At 34.6% G+C, this 20,989-nt stretch overlaps 1 protein-coding gene across 3 annotated transcripts in view; it reads left to right on the forward strand.

Annotated features, from left to right (window-relative positions):
* The window catches only part of LOC118201335 (homeobox protein cut-like), a 433,633-nt gene that overhangs the window by 282,288 nt on the left and 130,356 nt on the right, over window positions 1-20,989 (forward strand). For 2 of the 3 annotated variants that reach the window (XM_085815283.1, XM_085815284.1), the window contains exon 3: window positions 15,043-15,110. The exons of the other annotated variant lie outside the window; for it this stretch is intronic. In XM_085815283.1, the coding sequence (XP_085671409.1) occupies window positions 15,043-15,110 (68 nt within the window). The remainder of the gene's footprint in view (window positions 1-15,042; window positions 15,111-20,989) is intronic. 3 annotated transcript variants of the gene reach the window in all.

Consider the following 20,989-nt stretch of genomic DNA (forward strand, 5'->3'; position numbering starts at 1 on the left):
TTTTGATGAAGCTGTAAAAGACTTCTGAAGTGAAAGCTAGCACAAATATATCTTAGCTTTTTTTATTGGTGGAAAAGTTAAAAACACTTTTTTAAATTATCAAAATGATTAATAAGCCTTTTTTAAATATTTGCTTGTTATATGTAAGTTTTGTTTTCATTACTGTGTAAGATTTTCACTGTGTAAATCTCAGTTACTGTAGAAAGTGACGAATCTTAAGAACTAGTTAGCGAATAATCGCTTAAGTTCGTGTGACAAGAAACAACAAGATGGAAGGGTAACTAACCCTTTATTATTCCAATAAGATTTAACAAAACTCCGTCTTGGAGTGTACAATCAAAGCCGGCACTTGGGCTTGAACTTAAGATATTAAGAATTAAACTAAAACTAAGATTAACTAAAGAAATATAGCCGAAGCTATCAAGATTCTGGACTAGTTGGCCCCTTAACTCTATTTGACTACGAAGCTATCAAGGGCCTGAGTACGGCCGAGCGTAATAGCAGCTTTGAGAGAGAGAGTGGCCAAAAGGTAGGCGCGCGTAAATCAGAAACTCGCTAAGACCAAAGAACTTCGCCGTTAAATACCGTTCTTCCTCATTATGTATTCAGACGTGATTTCTAAAACTACGTTCTGGCTGGAAGTAGTCAGTTGAAGTTAACAATTTGACAGGAAAGGAACTTTAACTTAAAATTTAACTGTTAATAAAATTAAAATAATCTTTACAACTGTAAGACGTTTTTGTTTCCCAAATCATTTTGTCCATTTAATTTTAATAAATAAATATTAACTATTTATTTGTATTTATATTTTGTACGGTGATCATTCCAATAAGAGGGACCCTGAAGAGATTTTCGCTCCGTGTCTCGATAGCTGTAAGCCTGCCCCTGGATTAATGATGCTGACTGTCATACCGATGGGCCCGGGTTCGAATCCCGGAGCAGGCAAGAATTTTTTAAGCATGTAATGTCTGTGTAACAAGAGGCACTCAAAATACACGGCGACCCGAAAGTACTCTTAGTACCTGCTCCTCTAAAATTCGGGCGAAAGTTTAACAGTTAGCAAGGCCCGACGATACCCGATTTATACCTATCGGAATATACAAGTGCCGGCCTTGCTTTAACCTCTCTCTGTAGTATATATTTCATAAATAAAACTACAGAATTACAAAACTAGTAAAAATGTATTGTTTGTTTGTAAGTTGATAATATTTTTAATGGAAATATGATGATATAACTCTTTTTGGTTGTGACGATCCCTTATAATATGCGGTGATCGAAATGCTGCTATATATTACATTTCTTTACCTCACAACATCGCAAGTTGCGCTCAGTATTAATTATCATTGGCGGATTTACGTATAAGCTGCACAAGCTATAAGTTGGGAGGCCCCCCAAAATCCGTATAAACCATATCCCATATGAAAAAAAAAATTAACTCATATTCCTCATGAAGGACCTCATGAAGGAACTCATATTCAAATAGCTTAGGATCTCGTCAAATCAAAATCCGGTCCTGTAATATTAGGGATTTGACTTTCATACTCTGTACTAACTACGGTATGAATAAAGAAATTAACCGACATCTTAAGCAAGCATAAGAATAAATCAAATATATTCTTATGTTGTATTAAATTTCATTGTTGAGATGCCTAAATAATACTTTATGTTTGCATGTTGGTTTTATTGAGAAGTAGTTGGCTTTAGTAATTTATATAAACGTTAAATTATCTCTTAAAAATACTAAATACTACTAAAAATCTACTACTCTATTAAAATATTAATTTATCTAACGGCTTTATTGTAGATTAATACATCAGGGCTATGTTATCTATTTAGGAAATTTAAGCAGGGTGCCTTGGAAATGAAAATGGTATGCAAAAAATGTTTTAAGAAGTGAAAAGAGAAATAAAATTTGGAAATAAAAATTAAATTCTAATGCGTAGTATTTAAGATAAAATTATAAATTTATAGAAACTGAAATAGATTTACTGTTAAGCTCTGGTGTGTGTGTGTGTGTGCCTGTGATTATGGCAAAGCCTCGAGGGCTATCTGCCTAAGGGGAGGAATGCCTTCGTGGAGGACTTTCTAAGGGAAACGTTAAGCTCTGGAATACATAAACAACTACAAATCACATTTTCGCAAAAAAAGGGGGGAGTAGGGAAATACATAAATCAATAAATAAAATAAAAATTTAAATATTAATATTTATAAAATTGAATGTCTGAAAAATCGCTTTCGTCAGTAACAAGAAAAAATCACGATAAATGGCATGTTATTATTAAATGCTGTTAGGATATATTTTTGTTCATTTTTTTTTATTCACAAACTGTTTATATATTTACGCAGTTACTTGAATATTTGAATGGAAAGTATTTACTAATAATGTAAAACATGCTGTTATAAATCGTAATTATTGAAGTATCTGTAATATTTTCTCCAAAAGCCAGTATTCAAATGTAATCGCATACTTAATTTAGGAATGTATGCTAAAAGTAATTTTAAATATTTCCTACGCAAAGTCATTCTCAAAGCTTCTGCATACCTGTTGCATTTGATTGAACTAATGAAATAAGTACATTTTAAAAGAAGGGGAGGCATAGATGTAAGCAATACATCTAATTCAAAGGTAATACATTTAATTTAGTGAATATTTCAAAGATCAGGCATTAATTTGCAGCACTAAGCCTACCTTTTTTAATTCATGCAACATTTTCATCTGAAATTTTAATGCTGTTATCATCTCCTCGTGTAAAATATACGTGTTTGACTTTTAATGTTTATTTATAGCATCACGTGTGCTTGTTAATCAAGTACAGGAATATCTAACATGCTAACATATCTAACAGACGCGTAGTGCGGCCTTCTTCATTTTTTCTCACTTTACTCAAAATTTTTCGAAATGAATTTATGAAGAAAGAAATAGAAATCTCTGGATTACTTTTTTTTTTATCTCAATTAGACTTCTTTAAAAAAAATCCTTGTTTGTTTTTATACTGAGTAACAGACTAAACATACTATATGGGCATATTCAGCAACTTAGTTATTTTTAGGCAGTTAGTCAAAATATGGAAAAATGAGATGCTATTATCATACCTTTCTATGACTATCATAGCATTATCGTGCTGGTATTTTTACTCTTCGAAGAAAAAGCTTCTGTCTGTTCGAAGAGTATTGGACTGCTTTCAACAAGATGGCTTTGACTGAAGCTGCAATTGAGGATAACTGCGGTCGCTGATAATTTTCCTCTGCCGTGAAGAAAAATTGCTATTCGTAATCGCTTATTGATGGAAATCGGAATTCTCAAATCTGCAAGAAATTGATGGTTGTTTCCTGAAGTGCGTAGAAGGACCTTGAAGTGTCTCATTGAATATGTGGCTGATATACCCTGAACAAATAGACCTCCAGGAACAGAGGAACAAAAATAAACGCATGCTCAATCAATTCCTTCTATGTTATAATGGGCGCATGCAAATGGTTTACGACTGCAGGTGACGGGAATTTATGTCAAACGGGGTTTGAATTGAAAACTCAGCTTGCACGCACAATTGTTCTTCAGCGCGTTATGCGATTCGCAGAACAAATGCGTCGAACCTTCGTCTGCATCAACTGCCTTGAATAGGGAATGGGTTTCGAGTGAATGGTTATTCAACCGGAGATTTTCATTCTCTTTCGTAAACATTCTCTCTCTCTCTCTCTTTTTTTTTTTTTTTTTTTTTTTTTTTTTTTTTAATATAAGGGAGGAGGAAAAGAGTGCTTATTTTGGAATCGCCAATCTTCTTGTCGAGATGAGTTGAAGCATACCTGTCCTTCGGGTCGCAGAGAGCGAGAATCGCAGCAGAAAGCGGAGCGAGAAGGTTACACTCAATAAAACCACTGGAGTAGTAGAAGAAATAAAAAGATGTGTAGCTGTTATGGAATTTCTTGGAAACTTGTTCTGTATTATTTTGATTCGTCTGTACTTAAGGCTTCTTTAGTTATGAGAACATTAACTTGGCTAAATAAAAATATCACAGATATCTCTTTCTCTCTCTATGTATATATATATATAAACCAGTAATAAAACTGAGTACAGTCTAACATAGTATAGTTATAACATAGTATGGTATAGTTATATAGTGTATAAGGTATTTCTCCCGCCTTCCTAGCATGCTGTCGTGGTGTATTGGTTCTGCACGCTTGGCTGTTATTCCAGAGGTCCGCGGTTCGATTCCCGGCGAAGGAATTGCTCATTTTTCATCCTATCTGCTTCTAAAAAATACCTAATGTCTCTACAAGTATATACAGTCATTATGATTTTTCGACATACCATATTATACTATTACTGTGCTACACTTATAAGGTATTTCCTCCCTCCTTTCTGTATACCTTCGTGGTGTAACTGGAAGCACACTCCACAGGTATTTGGAATGTCTGGAGTACGAATCCCAGCGAGGGCATTGCGGATTTCTTCAGTTTCCTGACATCGAAAAATATACTGTAGCATAATATTATAATACAGTATAGTATAATAATAGTATGGTTTAATTATAGTATAATATAGTTCAAATATAATGCAGCGTATTTATAGTATAATATAGTGTGATATATTATAATATTTTAATAGTTGTAGCATAGTATAATATAGTATTGTCTAGTTATAGTATTGTATAATATAGTTGCAGTACAGTACAATATAGTATACTATAGTGTAGTGTCTTTCGATGCATTATGATGTTGATCCATAGACGCTAGTGAAACTGGACACTGCGACCAATGAAAGAACCTCAGATTCACGTGATTACACTATTATACGCTCGCAAGTAATCCTGAGCCTACTTCTTGGCGTACTCCCAAGTATCATTGCACCTCTTGTGATCCACTTGACCAGTGATGTAAATGAGAAGAAAATGGTACTTTGAGCCGTGGCATTCCAAAACGTCTTAAAATTATGCAAGAATAACATCTGATAGGCAGAGTGAGTTTCTGAAATTTCAGTATTTTTTCTCTTCCTTTTTCCTAATTTTTATTTCTTTTCCTTCCGTTTTCAAGAAATTCTTCTAGCGGGTCATGAATAGGAGTCAGTTTCGTCCACGGACGTATTTTTTCCGTTAGGCAGAAAACCCTGGCGTGCATTGCCATAAACAAATAAACTAAATCAAATTAATTCTCTTGCCGTTGTAGAGTTCGAAATTATAATCTTTTGGCTAAATAGTGCTTAAATTGTTTTAATTGCTTCATAGCACGTTTTAAATAGAAATAATTTAGCATCCCTTTAGTCTGCCTATTGCGTTACTGACCTGCTAAAAATGTCTTAAAAATCTTCAGTAATAATTATGTTTGGGGTGAAATAACTGTTAACGTAACACGTGCAATAAAAGCTTATTTCTCCATTTCTAAACTTTAAAATGACCAGAGATGACTAAAATATTTTTTAGTTTTTATAGAATAATATCCGTCTGCATAAAACGGTGAATTCGTTTCCATTAATTTTTCTTTATACATTTAAAAAAAAAAAAATTTACAGGAATTTCATCATACTTTTCTTGCCTGTGAACTTAAACATTTCTTATTAAGTTTTTAATCATTATATGATTCCTTATTAAAATTAGTTTGCGCTTATCTTCATGCCGTAGCTTTGAAAAGCCTCTCTTGCAACACGCAAAATTAATTGTGTATTAATTTTATAGGAGAGTATATAAAAATTAAAACTTTACAGAAGTATTTACATAAATATTTGGGTCTTCTAGCAAGGAAATACCATATCAGTTTTTATATATAGTACTCCAATCAGACTTCTAAAGAATATTCTCCATTCGTCTGCTTTTCAATGAATTATTTAAAAAATAACATTTGAGTTATTTAATTTTGCCCTTTTGTTAAAGAGGCACCTGTTGTTCTTTTATCTATCATAATTCCGAAATTATGCAACTTCATCTATAACCTAGTCACGTTATTATGAAATCGTAACAATGTTCAAGTATGTCACGGATGCTCTTCTCTAGGTACTACAGTATTATTAAATACAAGATACTCACGTTTTAGGTCTTAGGTGCTTCTTAACCGATTTGTATTAGAAAGACTTTTATCACAATGTAATACGAGGGCCATCCAGGAAGTAGATTACGTTTCCGTCTGTGTCCGCTAGGGGCGGGGCTAGCGCGGCCATCTTGGGGTCAGAGCGTTGCGCAGCTCAGTCTGCATCTAGCCGTGCTAGTGAGAGGTTCGTGCTGTGCTCCGTTCAGATACTGTGACGGTTTGAAATGTCTGCGTTAATTGAAAATCCCGCGAGCTGCGAGGTGCGCTCAGTAATAAGGTTTCTGACTGCAAAAAACTGTAAACCGATAGAAATCTATCGGCAGCTTCGTGAAGTGTATGGGGACAACATTATCACTGAAGGTGGAGTGCGTCAGTGGGTCATAAGATTTCAAAATGGCCGAACCAATGTTCACGACGAAGATCGAAGTGGGAGACCCAGCATAGTGACCGCTGAACTTCTCAAAAAAGTCGATGCTAAAGTCCGTGAAAATCGAAATTTCACAATAACGGAACTTTCTTTGAGTTTTCCACAAATTTCGCGAAGTTTGTTGCACGAAATCATCAGCGAAAAGCTTGGTTACCACAAGTTTTGTGCAAGATGGATTCCAAAAATCTTGACAGAGGACCACAAAAATCAGCGAATGGCTGCAGCGTTGAACTTTTTGGACGCTTACCATAAGGATGGTGACTCTTTACTCGATCGCATCGTTACTGGTGACGAAACATGGGTGAAACATGTGAACTGTGAAACGAAATTGCAATCAATGCAGTGGGGGCACACAAGTTCTCCCCAAAAACCCAAGAAATGCATGCAAACAATGTCGGCAAGGAAGATGATGGCGACTGTTTTTTGGGACAGAAAAGGTGTAATTTTGGTGGACTTCCTGGAAAGAGGCACTACAATAAACTCTCAAAGGTATTGCCAAACTCTCCAAAAACTCAGAAGAGCAATTCAAAACAAGCGCAGAGGAATGTTGAGCTCTAAGATCTTGTTGATTCACGACAACGCCCGGCCCCACACGGCAAATGTCACTCGTAAAGTTCTTGAATCTTTTAAGTGGGAGTTGTTTCCTCATCCGCCGTACAGTCCCGACCTGGCACCGAGCGACTTCCACCTATTCCCAGCAATGAAGAAGTGGCTGGCTATGCAGCGTTTTGATGACGACGCACAGCTGCAAGAAGAGGTAACGAAGTGGTTGAAGGCGCAAGCGGCCGAATTTTTCGACGAAGGAATTTCCAAGCTCGTACATCGCTACGATAAATGCCTTAATTTGTATGGTGACTATGTAGAAAAGTAGTATTTGAGTGTGGCTTTCATCTGTATATAATAAAATTTGTTTCCTATACTTTGTTTATTTTTTTATTCCAAAACGTAATCTACTTTCTGGATAGCCCTCGTATTTACAGCAAGTGTGAAGAACTTCAGTGTGTCAATTCAGTGGCAATTTCAGTGTGTGGACGTAATATTTACAGCAAGAATTTACAGCATTACGTGTTTCTCACAACGTAATATACAGCAAGTGCAAAGAAAATTCGAAATAGAGTTACAGTATTTGGAATTTTATTTTGGAAACTGTATTTTACAATAAACTGTAAAATATTCAAAGGACTGCGTTTCGTAATCACAATTCGTCATCTCGTGATTCTTCATCTCACTAGTGGCCGAATGGATAAAACCACTGAATACTGGTAATACTGATGTGAACTTAGCTATAATCCAATAAATCCCAATTAGTCTTTCTGCTCCCATGGCCCACATCACTAAAATCTATAATATGTTTGACATGAAAAATACTACCCCGAACAAATGCGCCGCCCGGGACGGACTGAACTGCCTTCCTCCAGTTAGGTCACCGAGACTGTATCTACCTATTTAAAAAAAAAAAAAAAATCAAGACTAGGGAAGAATACGATCATATTAAATTTTACCGAGATGGTACACTATGCATGGTTTGTGCAGCATACGTTAAGCATTTCTGTTCTTAAATGGTAGCTTAGGCAACAGGGACGAGTACTTGTCTGTTAAGACTCCTGTTTATTACCTCACTGAAGTATCCTTCCTCTATAGAATGGTCTAAAAACATTAATTTATGGGCTAAAAATTTCAGAATATTATCCGTGTGAAGCACAAGATCACTGCAGCATCTGCAAGCGTTAGTTCCAGCTATGCTATGTCGGTCAAAGACTGACTGTTGTTTTGTCGTGTACCATGTCACTAATAGAGTACCTAAAGGAATAATATAATTCTTTTCAAAACCACCGTTAGCCTTCTGAATCCAATAAACAAGTAAACAAAATAAAATTCGGAGCACTATGCTTATCCTTTATAACGACCACAAACATTAACAGCATATGCCACTATTATTTTTGACACTTCTGCATTATATATTGAAATCGCCGATTTATATTTTAACTACATGTTCATCATTATATCAGAGTTTTGAATAATGTTTAGCACAAAATTTAGTGTCATGAGATAATAGAAACTAAAAGGGAATACTTGAGATGCTTTTGATTTATAGAAGCTGAAGCTTTATGCTTGCTTCTCTTCACTGTGGCTGGTTGATTGATTATTAGCGCTTCAAACTAACAACAGTTTGAAAGGGGAAAAAATCGAGCCAAATAATGGTTATAATAACAAACGTCATAAAGGAGGAGAAGGTGGGCTCCAATAAACGATTTACTAGCCCCCTTCAATTCTTTTCCCCTCATCACCCCACTAGAGGCGTTCGTAATGAGATATGCAGCTGGCCGCTAAGCCTACTTGTCCGTAAAGATCAATAATCGGTAAATGACGTTGGTAATAGCCACCATGTATCACTTCGCTATAAAAAGGGAGTTTTTGAGATTATCGCTACTTACCCTCACATCTCCCTCCCTGCCCTCCTCACCCCCATACTCCATCCCTCCTTTAATATTTCTTTTTCTCTTTCGAGTAGTATTCACCCCTCCCTCTCCCCTTTTATTCCATCCCATGTGCTAGAGCCGCTCCAGAGCTTCGGCAATGTTCTTTGTGGGGGTCATGATTGGCTGAATCTCTTTCGTACCCATTCCAACGATATCATTTTTGCTTGCCCCCTTTTGGTGTGTGTGCGTATACCTTATGTTTCTTTAGCTATTATATTATCCACCCCCCTTCTGGTATGTGTTGAAGCAAGAGACGTTCGAGCGATTCTGTCGGCCATTATGGTCGGTAATACCTATAAATCTGTCACCATTTTTGTAGTTGCTTAATTGGCAGGAAGAAGTTAATGGGAAGTCTGTGTTCCTCCTTCCCATCCCCCGCATACGCATTCTCCCACCCATAGGTCCCTGAGGTTTCGAACGTCAGTTTTCACGCTGCTAAAGCATTACGCACCCCTCTTGTTCTTGGTGTCTCGAAGCGAAGATGCTGCCACTAAAAGGGGGAAAGGCTCTTCTGCTATCTGATATAATTCAAGCCGAGGAAATTATTCCGTGGATTAATTGTTGCATTTCCATTCCCCTGGAACAAATCGCTGCGTTTTCAACCTTAAACACCGGGAATAGTGCACGCATCGCGCGCAAATGCAATCGTAAATGGTTTCGCTGAATCGTAAATGGTAAATGCTGAAGCAGTGACGATTAAGAAATTAATGTCGACTTGCAGTTTTCTCTTCACCCCGCGCATGTTTGCTGTGTTTTCTCTTCTTTTCTCGTTCGAGTGGTGATTAAGATCAGTTAGATCATCTCATTCATCAGATCGCTTGAGTCACGCAGAGTTTATGGAATGAACATCTGGTTCTTCAGCTGAAGGAAGTTCCACGCACATTATTTTGCGAACTAAATTTGAATGCATTGTCATCAACATCGCTCCCCTGCCATCTTCGAGTAAACTTGTTGAAAAATGGGATGTAGCTAGAAAATAGTGTATTTTGTAATAAGATGTTGAATAGTTGCGTTTTTCGCAATTTTGTATTTTCCACGTTTCTTTGAAAACGTTGGAAGGAATTTTGACACGAATTGCAATCTGTGTTTGTAGAAAAAGAAACTAATATTTATCGTAGCAAGTATTTGTTTATCTTATTTAAGAGAGACTAGTAGTATTTTCTGTTTACGTATTGCAAAAATATTGATTTATTCAAGCTTTCTGTCTAATTTTCGGTATCATATTGTATGAATATCAATTCATAGAATTAAATAAAGTAATGAATAAAGTATTTCTGTGAATTCTGATATTTCAGTGTGGAAGGTAATATTAATAACAGAATATCTATATTTATAATGATTAGGAATAATTCGCCGAATTGCTAGACTTTTGGTTTGGGCTCTAATGTATATATATATCTTTATATGAATAGTAGAAAATATAAACATTTTTATTTACGGCAGTTTTACAATTTATTGCAGTCTTACAGTTTTGCAGCCAGTTTATATTTAGACAGAATATTCTAGTTTCACTCATTTTTCGACACAGACGCATGTATGTTTCATAATTCTGTTAGGGAACAGTTTCACTTAGCAGCTTTATATGCCAGATCTGTTCTTATCAACCCTTTCTTATTTGCGTACTCCTACGGAGCTCATTTCCGCAAGCTGAATGACAACCATCTGCACGAATTTTTAATTAAGGTGGTTATTATCAGTATGTCAATTACATGGGACTCAGGAAAAATGCCTTCTTTTTTTTTTTTTTTTTTTTTAGTCCAAAGGGATTTGAATCCCGAAGGACTATTAGTTTCGTTTTGGAATTTTGCGTCGGACTCATAAATGTCGGTTCACTTTTCAAACTGTTGCCACAAAATGTTAGAGTCCTGCATTATATTTGAAGAAATTAAATAATGAAAAATCTGCATAAATGTATGTATATTTCTCGTATTGTGATAAAACAACGGTACATAGAGTCATCGAATTTTGAATAACGTAATCCTCCAACGAATATGAGCATGTGGAAGACCAAATTTGAAATTTGAAATTTGTTTTATGATCGATTTCCTATTTTTTAAAACTTTGACGAATTTTTGATTAACAAACTCAAGGATTTCAAAGCGAGCAATGGCAACGTTGTGCAGAAAAAACATTTTTATCTCCAGCGCGTGAGTCTCTGTATCGGAAATTCTAAAGATATGCTCGTTTTAAAACTATTTTGCGATATTGCTGTTACACTGGATCTTATGGTTTAAGTGCGAGGAACATGATATTTAATAAAGAAAGGTAACACACAAAATGTTAAAAAACGCCCCTTTGGACGTAATTTAAAATCTGAAACATTTCAGTTTTTTTTTTTTTTTTTTTTTTTTTTTTTTTTTTTTTTTTTTAGTCCAAAGGGGCTTTGTCCCTGAAGGACTATTGTTTTCGTTTTGCGATTTAGCGTCGGACTCATGAACGTCGGTTCACTTTTCAAACTGTTGCCTCAAAATGTTAGAGTCCTGCATTAGATTTGAAGAAATTAAATAATGAAAAATCTGCATAAATGATTGTCTATTTCTCGCATTGTGATAAAACAATGGTACATAGAGCCATCGAATTTTGAATGACGAAATCCTACTGCGAATATGGGCATCTGAAATCCCAAATTTGGAATTTGTTTTATTATAGATTTTATATTTTGTAAAACTTTAACGAATTTTTGATTTACAAACTCAATGCTTTAAAAGCGAGAAATGGCAACGTTATATAGAAAAGAAAATACTTTTATCTCCAGCTCGCGAGACTGTGTATATCGGAAATTCTAAAGATATGCTTAATTTAACATTATTTTGCGGTATTGCTCTTGAACTGAATTTTATGGTTTAAGTGCAAAGAACATGATATTTAATAAATAAAGGTAACACTCAAAACGTTAAAAAAACGCCCCTTTGGACGTAATTTAAAATCTGAAACATTTCAGATTTATATATATATATATATATATATATATACCTTTTCAGGACTTGTGTTTCTCTTGAATTGCTTTGGAAACATGAATGATCCTGTATAGGAACAGGGAGCTTACTCAAGCTATGTTCAAGAAGGTGTGAAGTATACAACAGAAGCAGGAAGGGTATACGAAACCCTTTATTTTCAATACTTTACAGGTATTTCCGAACTTTGGAATACAGAGACCAACCGCTTGTGGTCTGAACGTAAGAATATAAAAAACTACTAACTATAACTAAAAACTAACTTTGAATTAGTATGCAAATGCCTAGCACTAAGATTGGCCTTTACTTAAAGAAAGGTACGTATGTAGTACGCCGAGCTTCTAAAACTACGATACTTCTGCAAATATAAAGAGGGCTAAACATCTGGCCTTAAAGGCAACCAGCAACAGAGTGAAAACTTGTAAAACTACAGTGGCAAGCGGCTTACTTCCTAAAACTCCTTCTCTTTCTCTCTTGGCAAAAAGCCACAACTTAAGTACTTGGCGTTAGCAAGACAATTTGCATAAACAAGTTAAAGCATTTAATTCTGGCCGGAAGTAGAAAATAAGAAGTGATAGTACAGTTTTAAAATAAAATAAACGTTAGTAAAACTTAGGATCCTTACAACCTTCCCTTTGACAGGTGTAGAGAATCTAACAAAGAATTTGTTAGATGACAAAATAAAGAATTTGCTAGAAAACTGCACGACTTTGCTTTTAAACTTCCTCTGGGGATTATAAATCACTATTTTCGACTTTGAGATATTGAGAAACCTTTTCATACAAAATAAATATTAAATGAAAACCTGGTATGAGCTAAAGCAAACATTAATTTTATTAACGTTCATATTATGTACTCTTCGTATTAAAAACTGTTTGTAATTATTATATGAGCTGATGTTTGTAAACAATGTAGCCAGTCTTCATAATGGGGATACTAAGCAATGGCATTTCCTCAACACATTCTTTAAGGATGAACACGCCACAATTCACTAAATAATTAAAGTAAAATCACAGGACTTTTATCGAAGTCTAACAATAATGAAACCCTTCATTGTGGTTCATAATAATATTCAGTTAATTTTGCAACCTCTGCATTTGTAGCTTGTCGTTCATTTCTGTTTAATATGTGACGTTTTCTGTCTTCAGTATTTTTCGCGTATCTGTAAGTGTACTAGTTTGTACCTTTGAATGCAGACTGCGAATCACTACATTAGATACATGTCAGCCATTTTAGGATTCGTGAAATACTCATGTAACGTACGAAGCCCATGTTATGAAAGCGAACGGTGAAAAGCAGCCAGACATTAACGCCTTCTAACTGCAGAAGCTGTTGTCTGGGATTATGTCTTTACGGCTTGATTAAAACAATTGAAGAAGTGCAACATCCTCCTATACAAGTGCAACATTATTATGAGGAATTATAAAATTATTTGGAGATACCTGATAACGCACCTGCGCCCGTTGGAGTTGAGCAGTGATAAAGAATTGCATACATACTATATTAAAAAAACGATTTATTTAAATATTTTTTATCTCCCATTAAAGTTTCTTTAAGGAGTTTAAATTAACCTGCACGCATGTTCAGTCTTAGGATGTTTATGTATAACTTTTTGCACTATAAATTTTAATGTCAGTAGTTTTCTAACTGACTCAGTCTGCCTCAAATTGCTTTAAAAGTTCTTTTAGTTAGACCTGGAGATCGGCCTGGATTCAAGCATCGGCGACAATTGTAGCCGCCTAGGCCATCAATTTTCGAAGGGCATTAGCAAAATTGTTTTCACAAACCACAGCTAAATCAAGTTATATTTTGCTCTAAATTATTAATATGCTCAATTTATACGCGACTCTATCTATACTGATCGTCTACAACACTGAAAATGCTAGATCCGGATTTATCCGGAGAATATGCAGCTGAAACATAAGTTTTTTTATGGAAATGAATTTTATGCGCTTCATACTATTCGTTCTTCGTCTTTCATTTAAATATTTCTAACAAAAATAGCATTCATCTATGTAGAAAATATGTAGTTAAAGCAAAACACTCAAAATCTATCTGCTTAAAAGAAGAGTGTCTGTTTGAAGGACCTCCTAAGGTCCACTGGTTATGCGTGAGGAGAACCTCGCATTTAACAGTAACTTCAAATAAGTGATAAGTTGTTTGCCTTCCCGTGCTAAGTCATGTCATCTGGCTAAGCAAAAAAATGGCATCTATTATGTATTTCGCGCTCTCAGATTTTTCCTGGGAACCTTTCCTTGCAAATGAACTCAGTTATTTGAAATCATTTACTACTGACCGGGGATTTTCTCTCATGGTCGTTGATAAAGCTTTTAAAAAATTTTCATGTTGCCCGCAAAGAAGATATTCCGCTGTTAGAAATAATATTAATAACCTTGTCATGCTTCCATTTATTCTTCTATCAGTTACAAAATTGCACGGATTAGCCAGAAGTTCAATTTACAAGTCATTTTCTCGCCTGTCAATAAAATCCATGGTCCGATTTTTAAAGATTCCGTATCTAACCTTAATTCTTTGGGAATTTATAGCATGTCTTGTCAGTATGGTTTAAGATGTATCGGCCAAATTAAAAAAACTTTAAAGTTTCTCGTCAATGAACACGAATCTTATGTCCGAAAAGGCGAAATTAACACTTCTTCGATAGCTAATCATAGTTGAATATTTAATCACAATTGGATTTTCTTAACTCTTTTCCCATTTTAAAAGATTTATCTTGTTTTAGCTAATGATTTTAATTCCAATCCAGTCCTTCCTAACGCTTTTAAAAGTCTATTAACTTAATTTTAAATTTTCGTTACTATTTCTACAGACAGATCGCGCTACCTTCTCATTAGCTTTACTTCTTTTGGGTATAAATACAACCATAGTTTCCCCTTCGTTTCAGATTTCTTTGCTCTTAATAAAGTGGGACCTGTATCTGTTTGCCGTCGAAATCGATAGTCTTGACTAAACTTGATAGTCTCTACGCCAAACACAAGGTTGTTGCTTTGCTTAATTTTAGGAGATAAGTATTCGATACTTCCATATACTGGCCAGTTCTACATTTCGATTTCGAATTCGGCTGCAAGTAGTTTCCATTTTTTTTTTTTTTTTTTTCCCTCTATATTTACAATCTTTTTTTTTTTTTTTTTTTTTTTTATCTTTTCAGAAGTGACAATCAAGCTGCTGCGGGAGAAGGTCAGGGAGTTTGTTGACAAAGAAGAGTCCACTCTACAGGTAAGAAAGATTCATGCCTTTCATCTGTAACACTTTAGCCTTGATAAGAACTCGTCCAAACCTTAATTGAGATACGGGATTAAAATATTAGCAGATTTATTTGATATCATATTTGCATTTTTTTTTAAATATTTGATACTTGAAAATTTAAATAAAAAGTAAATTAAATTAAATAAAAAATTAAATAAATTTAAGTGTCCAGTATGTTTCAGACATGTGCTTATAAGTGCAGTTCAAACAACCAAAAAACTACAAATATCCATTGATATCATACCATTTCAAAGGGGACTGGAATTGTGTGTTTGATACAAATTTCCATTGCTAAATGTGATATTGAACAAAAATTATAGACATGCTGCAGGCAGCCATCCTTTCCCCCCCTTTTTTTTTCGTTTAGAAAACCTTTTAAGTAAAAGAGGGTTTGTTCAGATATTTGTAGAATCCTTGGGTAAAATTTATGATATCTACAGATTCACGGCACGTTACCATTATAAATAAATCGGGTTATAACTGTGAATGCTGTCTCCATTAGGAAATGCACTTTTTGTCACATTTATTTGTAGCAATTAATTAATCTACATTTGTGGCTCCTGCTTTCCACAATGGTTATCAACAGTAATACAAATTAGTATAGTAAGTAGTGGAAAATTTAGTTTTTAATATTTTCTTACATCACTTTTTATCTTATCCAGGTATGCTTATATCTTTTCTCTCCAATAACTAACAAGTAAAATGCTAGGTATTAAAAGTTGTGTTTTTTTAAAAATAAATACCATATTTACTGGAATATTTCCTCTTGCTCCCCCCCCCTCCCGTGTATTTCTCGTAGCGTTTTAGCGCAAGTTTCTGAAATTTTTTTAAGTATTTACGTAATTTCCAATTCCACAAGACAGTCGGCAAGCCAGCTTCCCTAAATTTTGAAACAGATTCGTGGACGTAGTGGAATTTTGTCATACTAATTGATTTGCTCTCGGAATTTGAGTTCAAGAGCTCTGATTCATGAAGCAATTGTAGTGAAGAGCTTCTCAAAGAGGGGAGTATATATAATATTGTTGATGGTTCTGAAGAACATTGCATGTGGAAAGGTAGATGAAATGGTGTCGAAGACGATGGCAACAGGTAACGAACTGAACCTGTGCAGACGACTCAAATAGCACTTCCAACAGCATTAAATAATTCGAAGATCTAGGTTATTAACAGTGAACAATGATAAAAGCTAGTGAAATTCAAGTTACAGGGAAGCAGAAATTTCGTAGTTAGAAAGTTATCGTATAAGATATTGTAATTTAATAGTACCATATATTCTTATTGAAATCTTCGAAAATTAAATTATTTTTCCTTCTTGACTTTTATATGATAAAATTAGCAAAAAAGATCTGATGCGGACACCTTATGACTGTCTTGTGCAGTGTATTAAATTATGCACATTTTTTTTCTGCACGTCTTTTAAACGTTTTTCCTCAAATTATTCTATATTAACCGATCGCTTGAGGCAAGCTGAAAATGACATCAAAAACTGCAGGTTTTGAAGCTTATTCCTATCAATTTTTGTCAATTTTGTCAGTCAAATTTTATCAATTTTTTTGTACGATAGTCAAACTTCTTATAATTTTATTTTTTTACAAGTGTATAAAACTTTCCCAAACATAAGTATAGGAATCGGGCAACTGCATTAAAAATTAGATTTCGCTATCTGTCGAAAATGTTAAATGTTAAAGTCAAATTAAAAACTTTTTTAATTTGACATTGCCGAAACATGAATATTTTCGTCATTTAAAACACTTCTGTATATTTAAAACACTTCTGTATTTGGAAGTATACGAAAAAATTCATCCAAATAGATTCGGGAACTGTCAGAATGGATAATTCCGTTAAAAAATGACACCCGAAATTTTTCGCATTACAATACTTCCTTTATTTCGTTCAAGGAAGTAAAAAAAAGGGGGGATTAGCAATACTTGATTAAACTCGATGTAATTTTTAGTCAGTCATTTTCTTTAAGGAATAGAACAAAAATTTATGTTATAGTTCTTCAAATAAATCTCTTTCTCACAATTCTTAACTGTGATAAAAATATCTGATATATGACAAAATGATTTTTATTAAAACCTGGCTGAACAGACTTTTACAGAAATATAACATAAAACTTAAAGAAGTTGCTACTTTCTATGTAATTTAAGTGACAATCACAGACTCATATTTGTCGAATAATAGTATTTTATGCATGGTAATTAAAGCGGGGTTTGTTTAATAAAACAGGCTAGTTGAGATTTTTTTTTATTTAATATACGTTCTTTGTTAAAAATACAAAATATAAATCTCTAAACGGGATTTTCAAAGATGTCAGAGCTAAAGTGATATTGAATTGCATTAATTTTAATTTTAATACTTATAATAATTATCAAATAATGCATAAGCTTTTCTTTTTATAACATTCTATAGATTTATTTTTTAAAAGTGCATGAGAAAAGAAAATAACAGTAGTTTAAAAATAGTCTATTACGAAGATCATGAGATCTAATTTATTCATTTTACCATTTATTAAATCGCCTAGGAAATGAAAAGCTGATTAAATTTATGATTAAGTTATTCGGCAGATTAAGTTATTTGGCTGAGAAATTTCACATTTTATCCAAGTCCTTTTATCGAGTAACTTCTTTCTCATGCAAAGAAAGGATAATGGGTGCGTAACGTATGTAATTAATTACAGTGAATATGTTGCAAGCAGCGGGTGGGAGAGAAGTATCCAATTCGAATTATAAGATTAGGCAAAATGCAAGAAATAAATTAATTTTTTTAAAAATTAACCTGTCTAAAAATTGAGGTTGCATTTATAGAAAAATAGTAATATACATTTTGAAAGAGTTCTGCACATCCCTCTTTTCTTTTAAGAAGAGAGACCCTTGCCGAATTTCTCGTAAATGAATCGAGATATTAGACAAACTAATGTAAGGTTTATGTTCGCCTAATTTCAAAAGTATACATTTCATAAGAAACCATATGCTTATAAGGAACATGGTAAAACCTTGTGAAGGGAGTGTGCAGTTAGATCAGTGTCGAAAATTCGAGTTCAGGTAACTCCAGGGAATGTCATCAAACGAGAATTAGTAAAAGTAGACTGCTAATTCCGTTAGAACAAGGAGCTCTTTCTGCGGACGGAAAGGTCTTGCATTGTAATTCTAGTCGGTCCACTAGTGGTTGACAGTGAACACTGGTAGTTCGATCCCAGTTTAAATCCCGGTGAACAGCTTGGCTTTCATGGGGGTTTCGTGGTTTTCTCCACGTGTAACATGAATACAAGCCAGATTTCCTTAGAAAGTCCTCCACGAAAACATCTCTCTCTCTCTTTAGGGAGATAGCCATAGAGAGCTTTATTATAACCTAAATAATTCAATCCAGTCTAATCCCTGGAAACATAGATCAGATTGTCAGTCCTTTGAGAAGTAGAAAGATGTGATTCTCGGTGGCAATATGTCACACAAAACGTCATGAGAATAAAAGAAAAGGGGCAGAAGTTCGCAATGTTAAACATTGTCGTACATAATGTGCTGGTAAAAAATGAAACAGCCCAAAGTAAAGGAGCACTACTAGAATTACTAATTCTGAGCAAATAGACACAGAAAATGAAATCAGTTGAAATTCATTCTACCTCACCACTTATGAGGGGTTAAATTAAAATATACAAATACAAAGTTACCAGCCAACCGGACGTGGTTTAATACACAAGCTTCCTTTCACAATTGCTATAAATACAACAATTTAATTTAACTTGAGTGGCTTACGATGAAACTGAAACGTACCGCTTAAGAAAATCTGATCTGTCTTCCGTCTATAGCAGTGGTTCTGACCTTTTTTTGGCCCCATGCGCCCCTTTCATCATTGCTAAACGCTCATTCACGCCCGTCCCCCACTCCTTTCAAAAATTGAGGCGAAAAATGTTGATAAACACCAAAACTTCAGTATTTTGTTACATCCATAAACTAAAACTACATATTTAACAGGTAAATAAAAGGCTGGCCGCATTCCCCACTAAAACGACTAAATCCCCCGCTGCCTTACTCCCAGAGAAAAATTCTACACATTGTTGAGAAGCCGTGGTTTGTAGTATCCCAGTCAGGATAGCGTTCTATCGGCAAGACAGCAGTAATCCCTAGGCCGAAACTGTCACACTCCTATTCATTATTCGCTAAACTTTATACTAAAAAATGCTTCTTACTCAAACCTAAATAAATTCTGGGATGAGCGAACCTTGAGGTGAAAAGAGGTAGAAAAGAAACAACATTTCGTTATAAAGCATAAATGCCACACTCTAATCACGGTTTCTTCGGAATCCCTAGAGACTTCTCATGGAACATTCAATTTCTACAGACCCTCAATTGGATAACGCCATAAGAAGGCTTGTATTTGTTCTTTCGATCTTTTTGCGCATAGCACCTCACTGAATACTAATCCTTTGTCAGTTGCTAAATTTCTTCCCCCCCCCCAGGCTTGTAAGTGTTACTTTTTAGCTTAATTGCTTTCAACTGGCTTTCCTATTTTAAATTTGATTCTGAATATACAACTAACGAAATATAACTGGTTCTGTCGGAAAAAAATCGTGAAATTTTACGTATTTGTAGGGAGATGATTGAGCATGTGAGTTCATTAGACTAGGTGTTAAAAGGTCTAATTAGACTTTTGACATATAAAGCTGTAACCTAGATATTGACTGAAAAGGATAAAGAAATGCTTACACTTATTTGAGATAAAGATTTTGAGAAGCATTGTTGGAGTTACTAATTCAGAAGTCAAACAACAAAAATCAGCGTTAATTTACAAAATTTTCACAGGACTAGTTTCGATGGTTTTACCGAACCATCATCTTCAGCTGCAAAACCGCAAATGAACAAGATAGGAAATAATGTTTAGATAAGATAAGAAAGCCTGGACAAGAATAAGCAAGTGGCGCCATCTGTTGGCGAAACCAGAACTAAAACATAATTTCTCTAAAAGCCGAAGGCAAATTTGGATTGGAATTAGGATCGTTAACTAGAACAGAAAGATTTTTATGAATGTGAAATGCCTCTAGAAAATCCAGTTCTCCAATGGAAGATGTTTTTTGAATAATTTTGGCAGCAGAAAAATTGAAAGTGTGATTTTCGGACCAACAGTGTTGAGCAACAGAAGACTTCTGTGTTTCCTTTTTTCTAACACATGCCTCATGTTCTTTGACGCGAAATTTTAAGGCTCTCTTAGTTTGGCCAATGTAAATTAAACCGCACTGGCAAGGAATCCTATAAATACCCCATTAATTCATATCCGGAATGGGGTCCTTGAGTATAGAAGTTGGAATTTTATTGATGGGAGAGTAAACAACCCGAAAGTTAAATTTCTGCAAAATATGTGCAACTTTATAGCTAATTGATGGAAAGAAGGGAATGACAACAGAATTTTTATAATCTCCTAAAATAAGAGTGTGGCTTTTAGTGTGTCGAGATGAGAATTTTTTAACTGCTTGATTAATAATGTTGGGTGAAAAGCCCCTGTCAATAGCTATTGCTTTTAAATAATTTAGTTCTTCATCAAGGGCTAGTTTGGAGGAGCAAACTTGAAGAGCACGGAAAACATAGGAATAAAATGAAGCTAACTTTTGTTTAGTCGGATGACATGATTTAAAGTGTGGGTTTCACCCAACATTATTAATCAAGCAGTTAAAAAATTCTCATCTCGACACACTAAAAGCCACACTCTTATTTTAGGAGATTATAAAAATTCTGTTGTCATTCCCTTCTTTCCATCAATTAGCTATAAAGTTGCACATATTTTGCAGAAATTTAACTTTCGGGTTGTTTATTCTCCCATCAATAAAATTCCAACTTCTATACTCAAGGACCCCATTC

Source organism: Stegodyphus dumicola, chromosome 4 (assembly GCF_044657685.1).
Source record: "Stegodyphus dumicola isolate Sdum_Otavi_A_Nest chromosome 4, ASM4465768v1".
NCBI lineage: Eukaryota > Metazoa > Arthropoda > Arachnida > Araneae > Eresidae > Stegodyphus > Stegodyphus dumicola.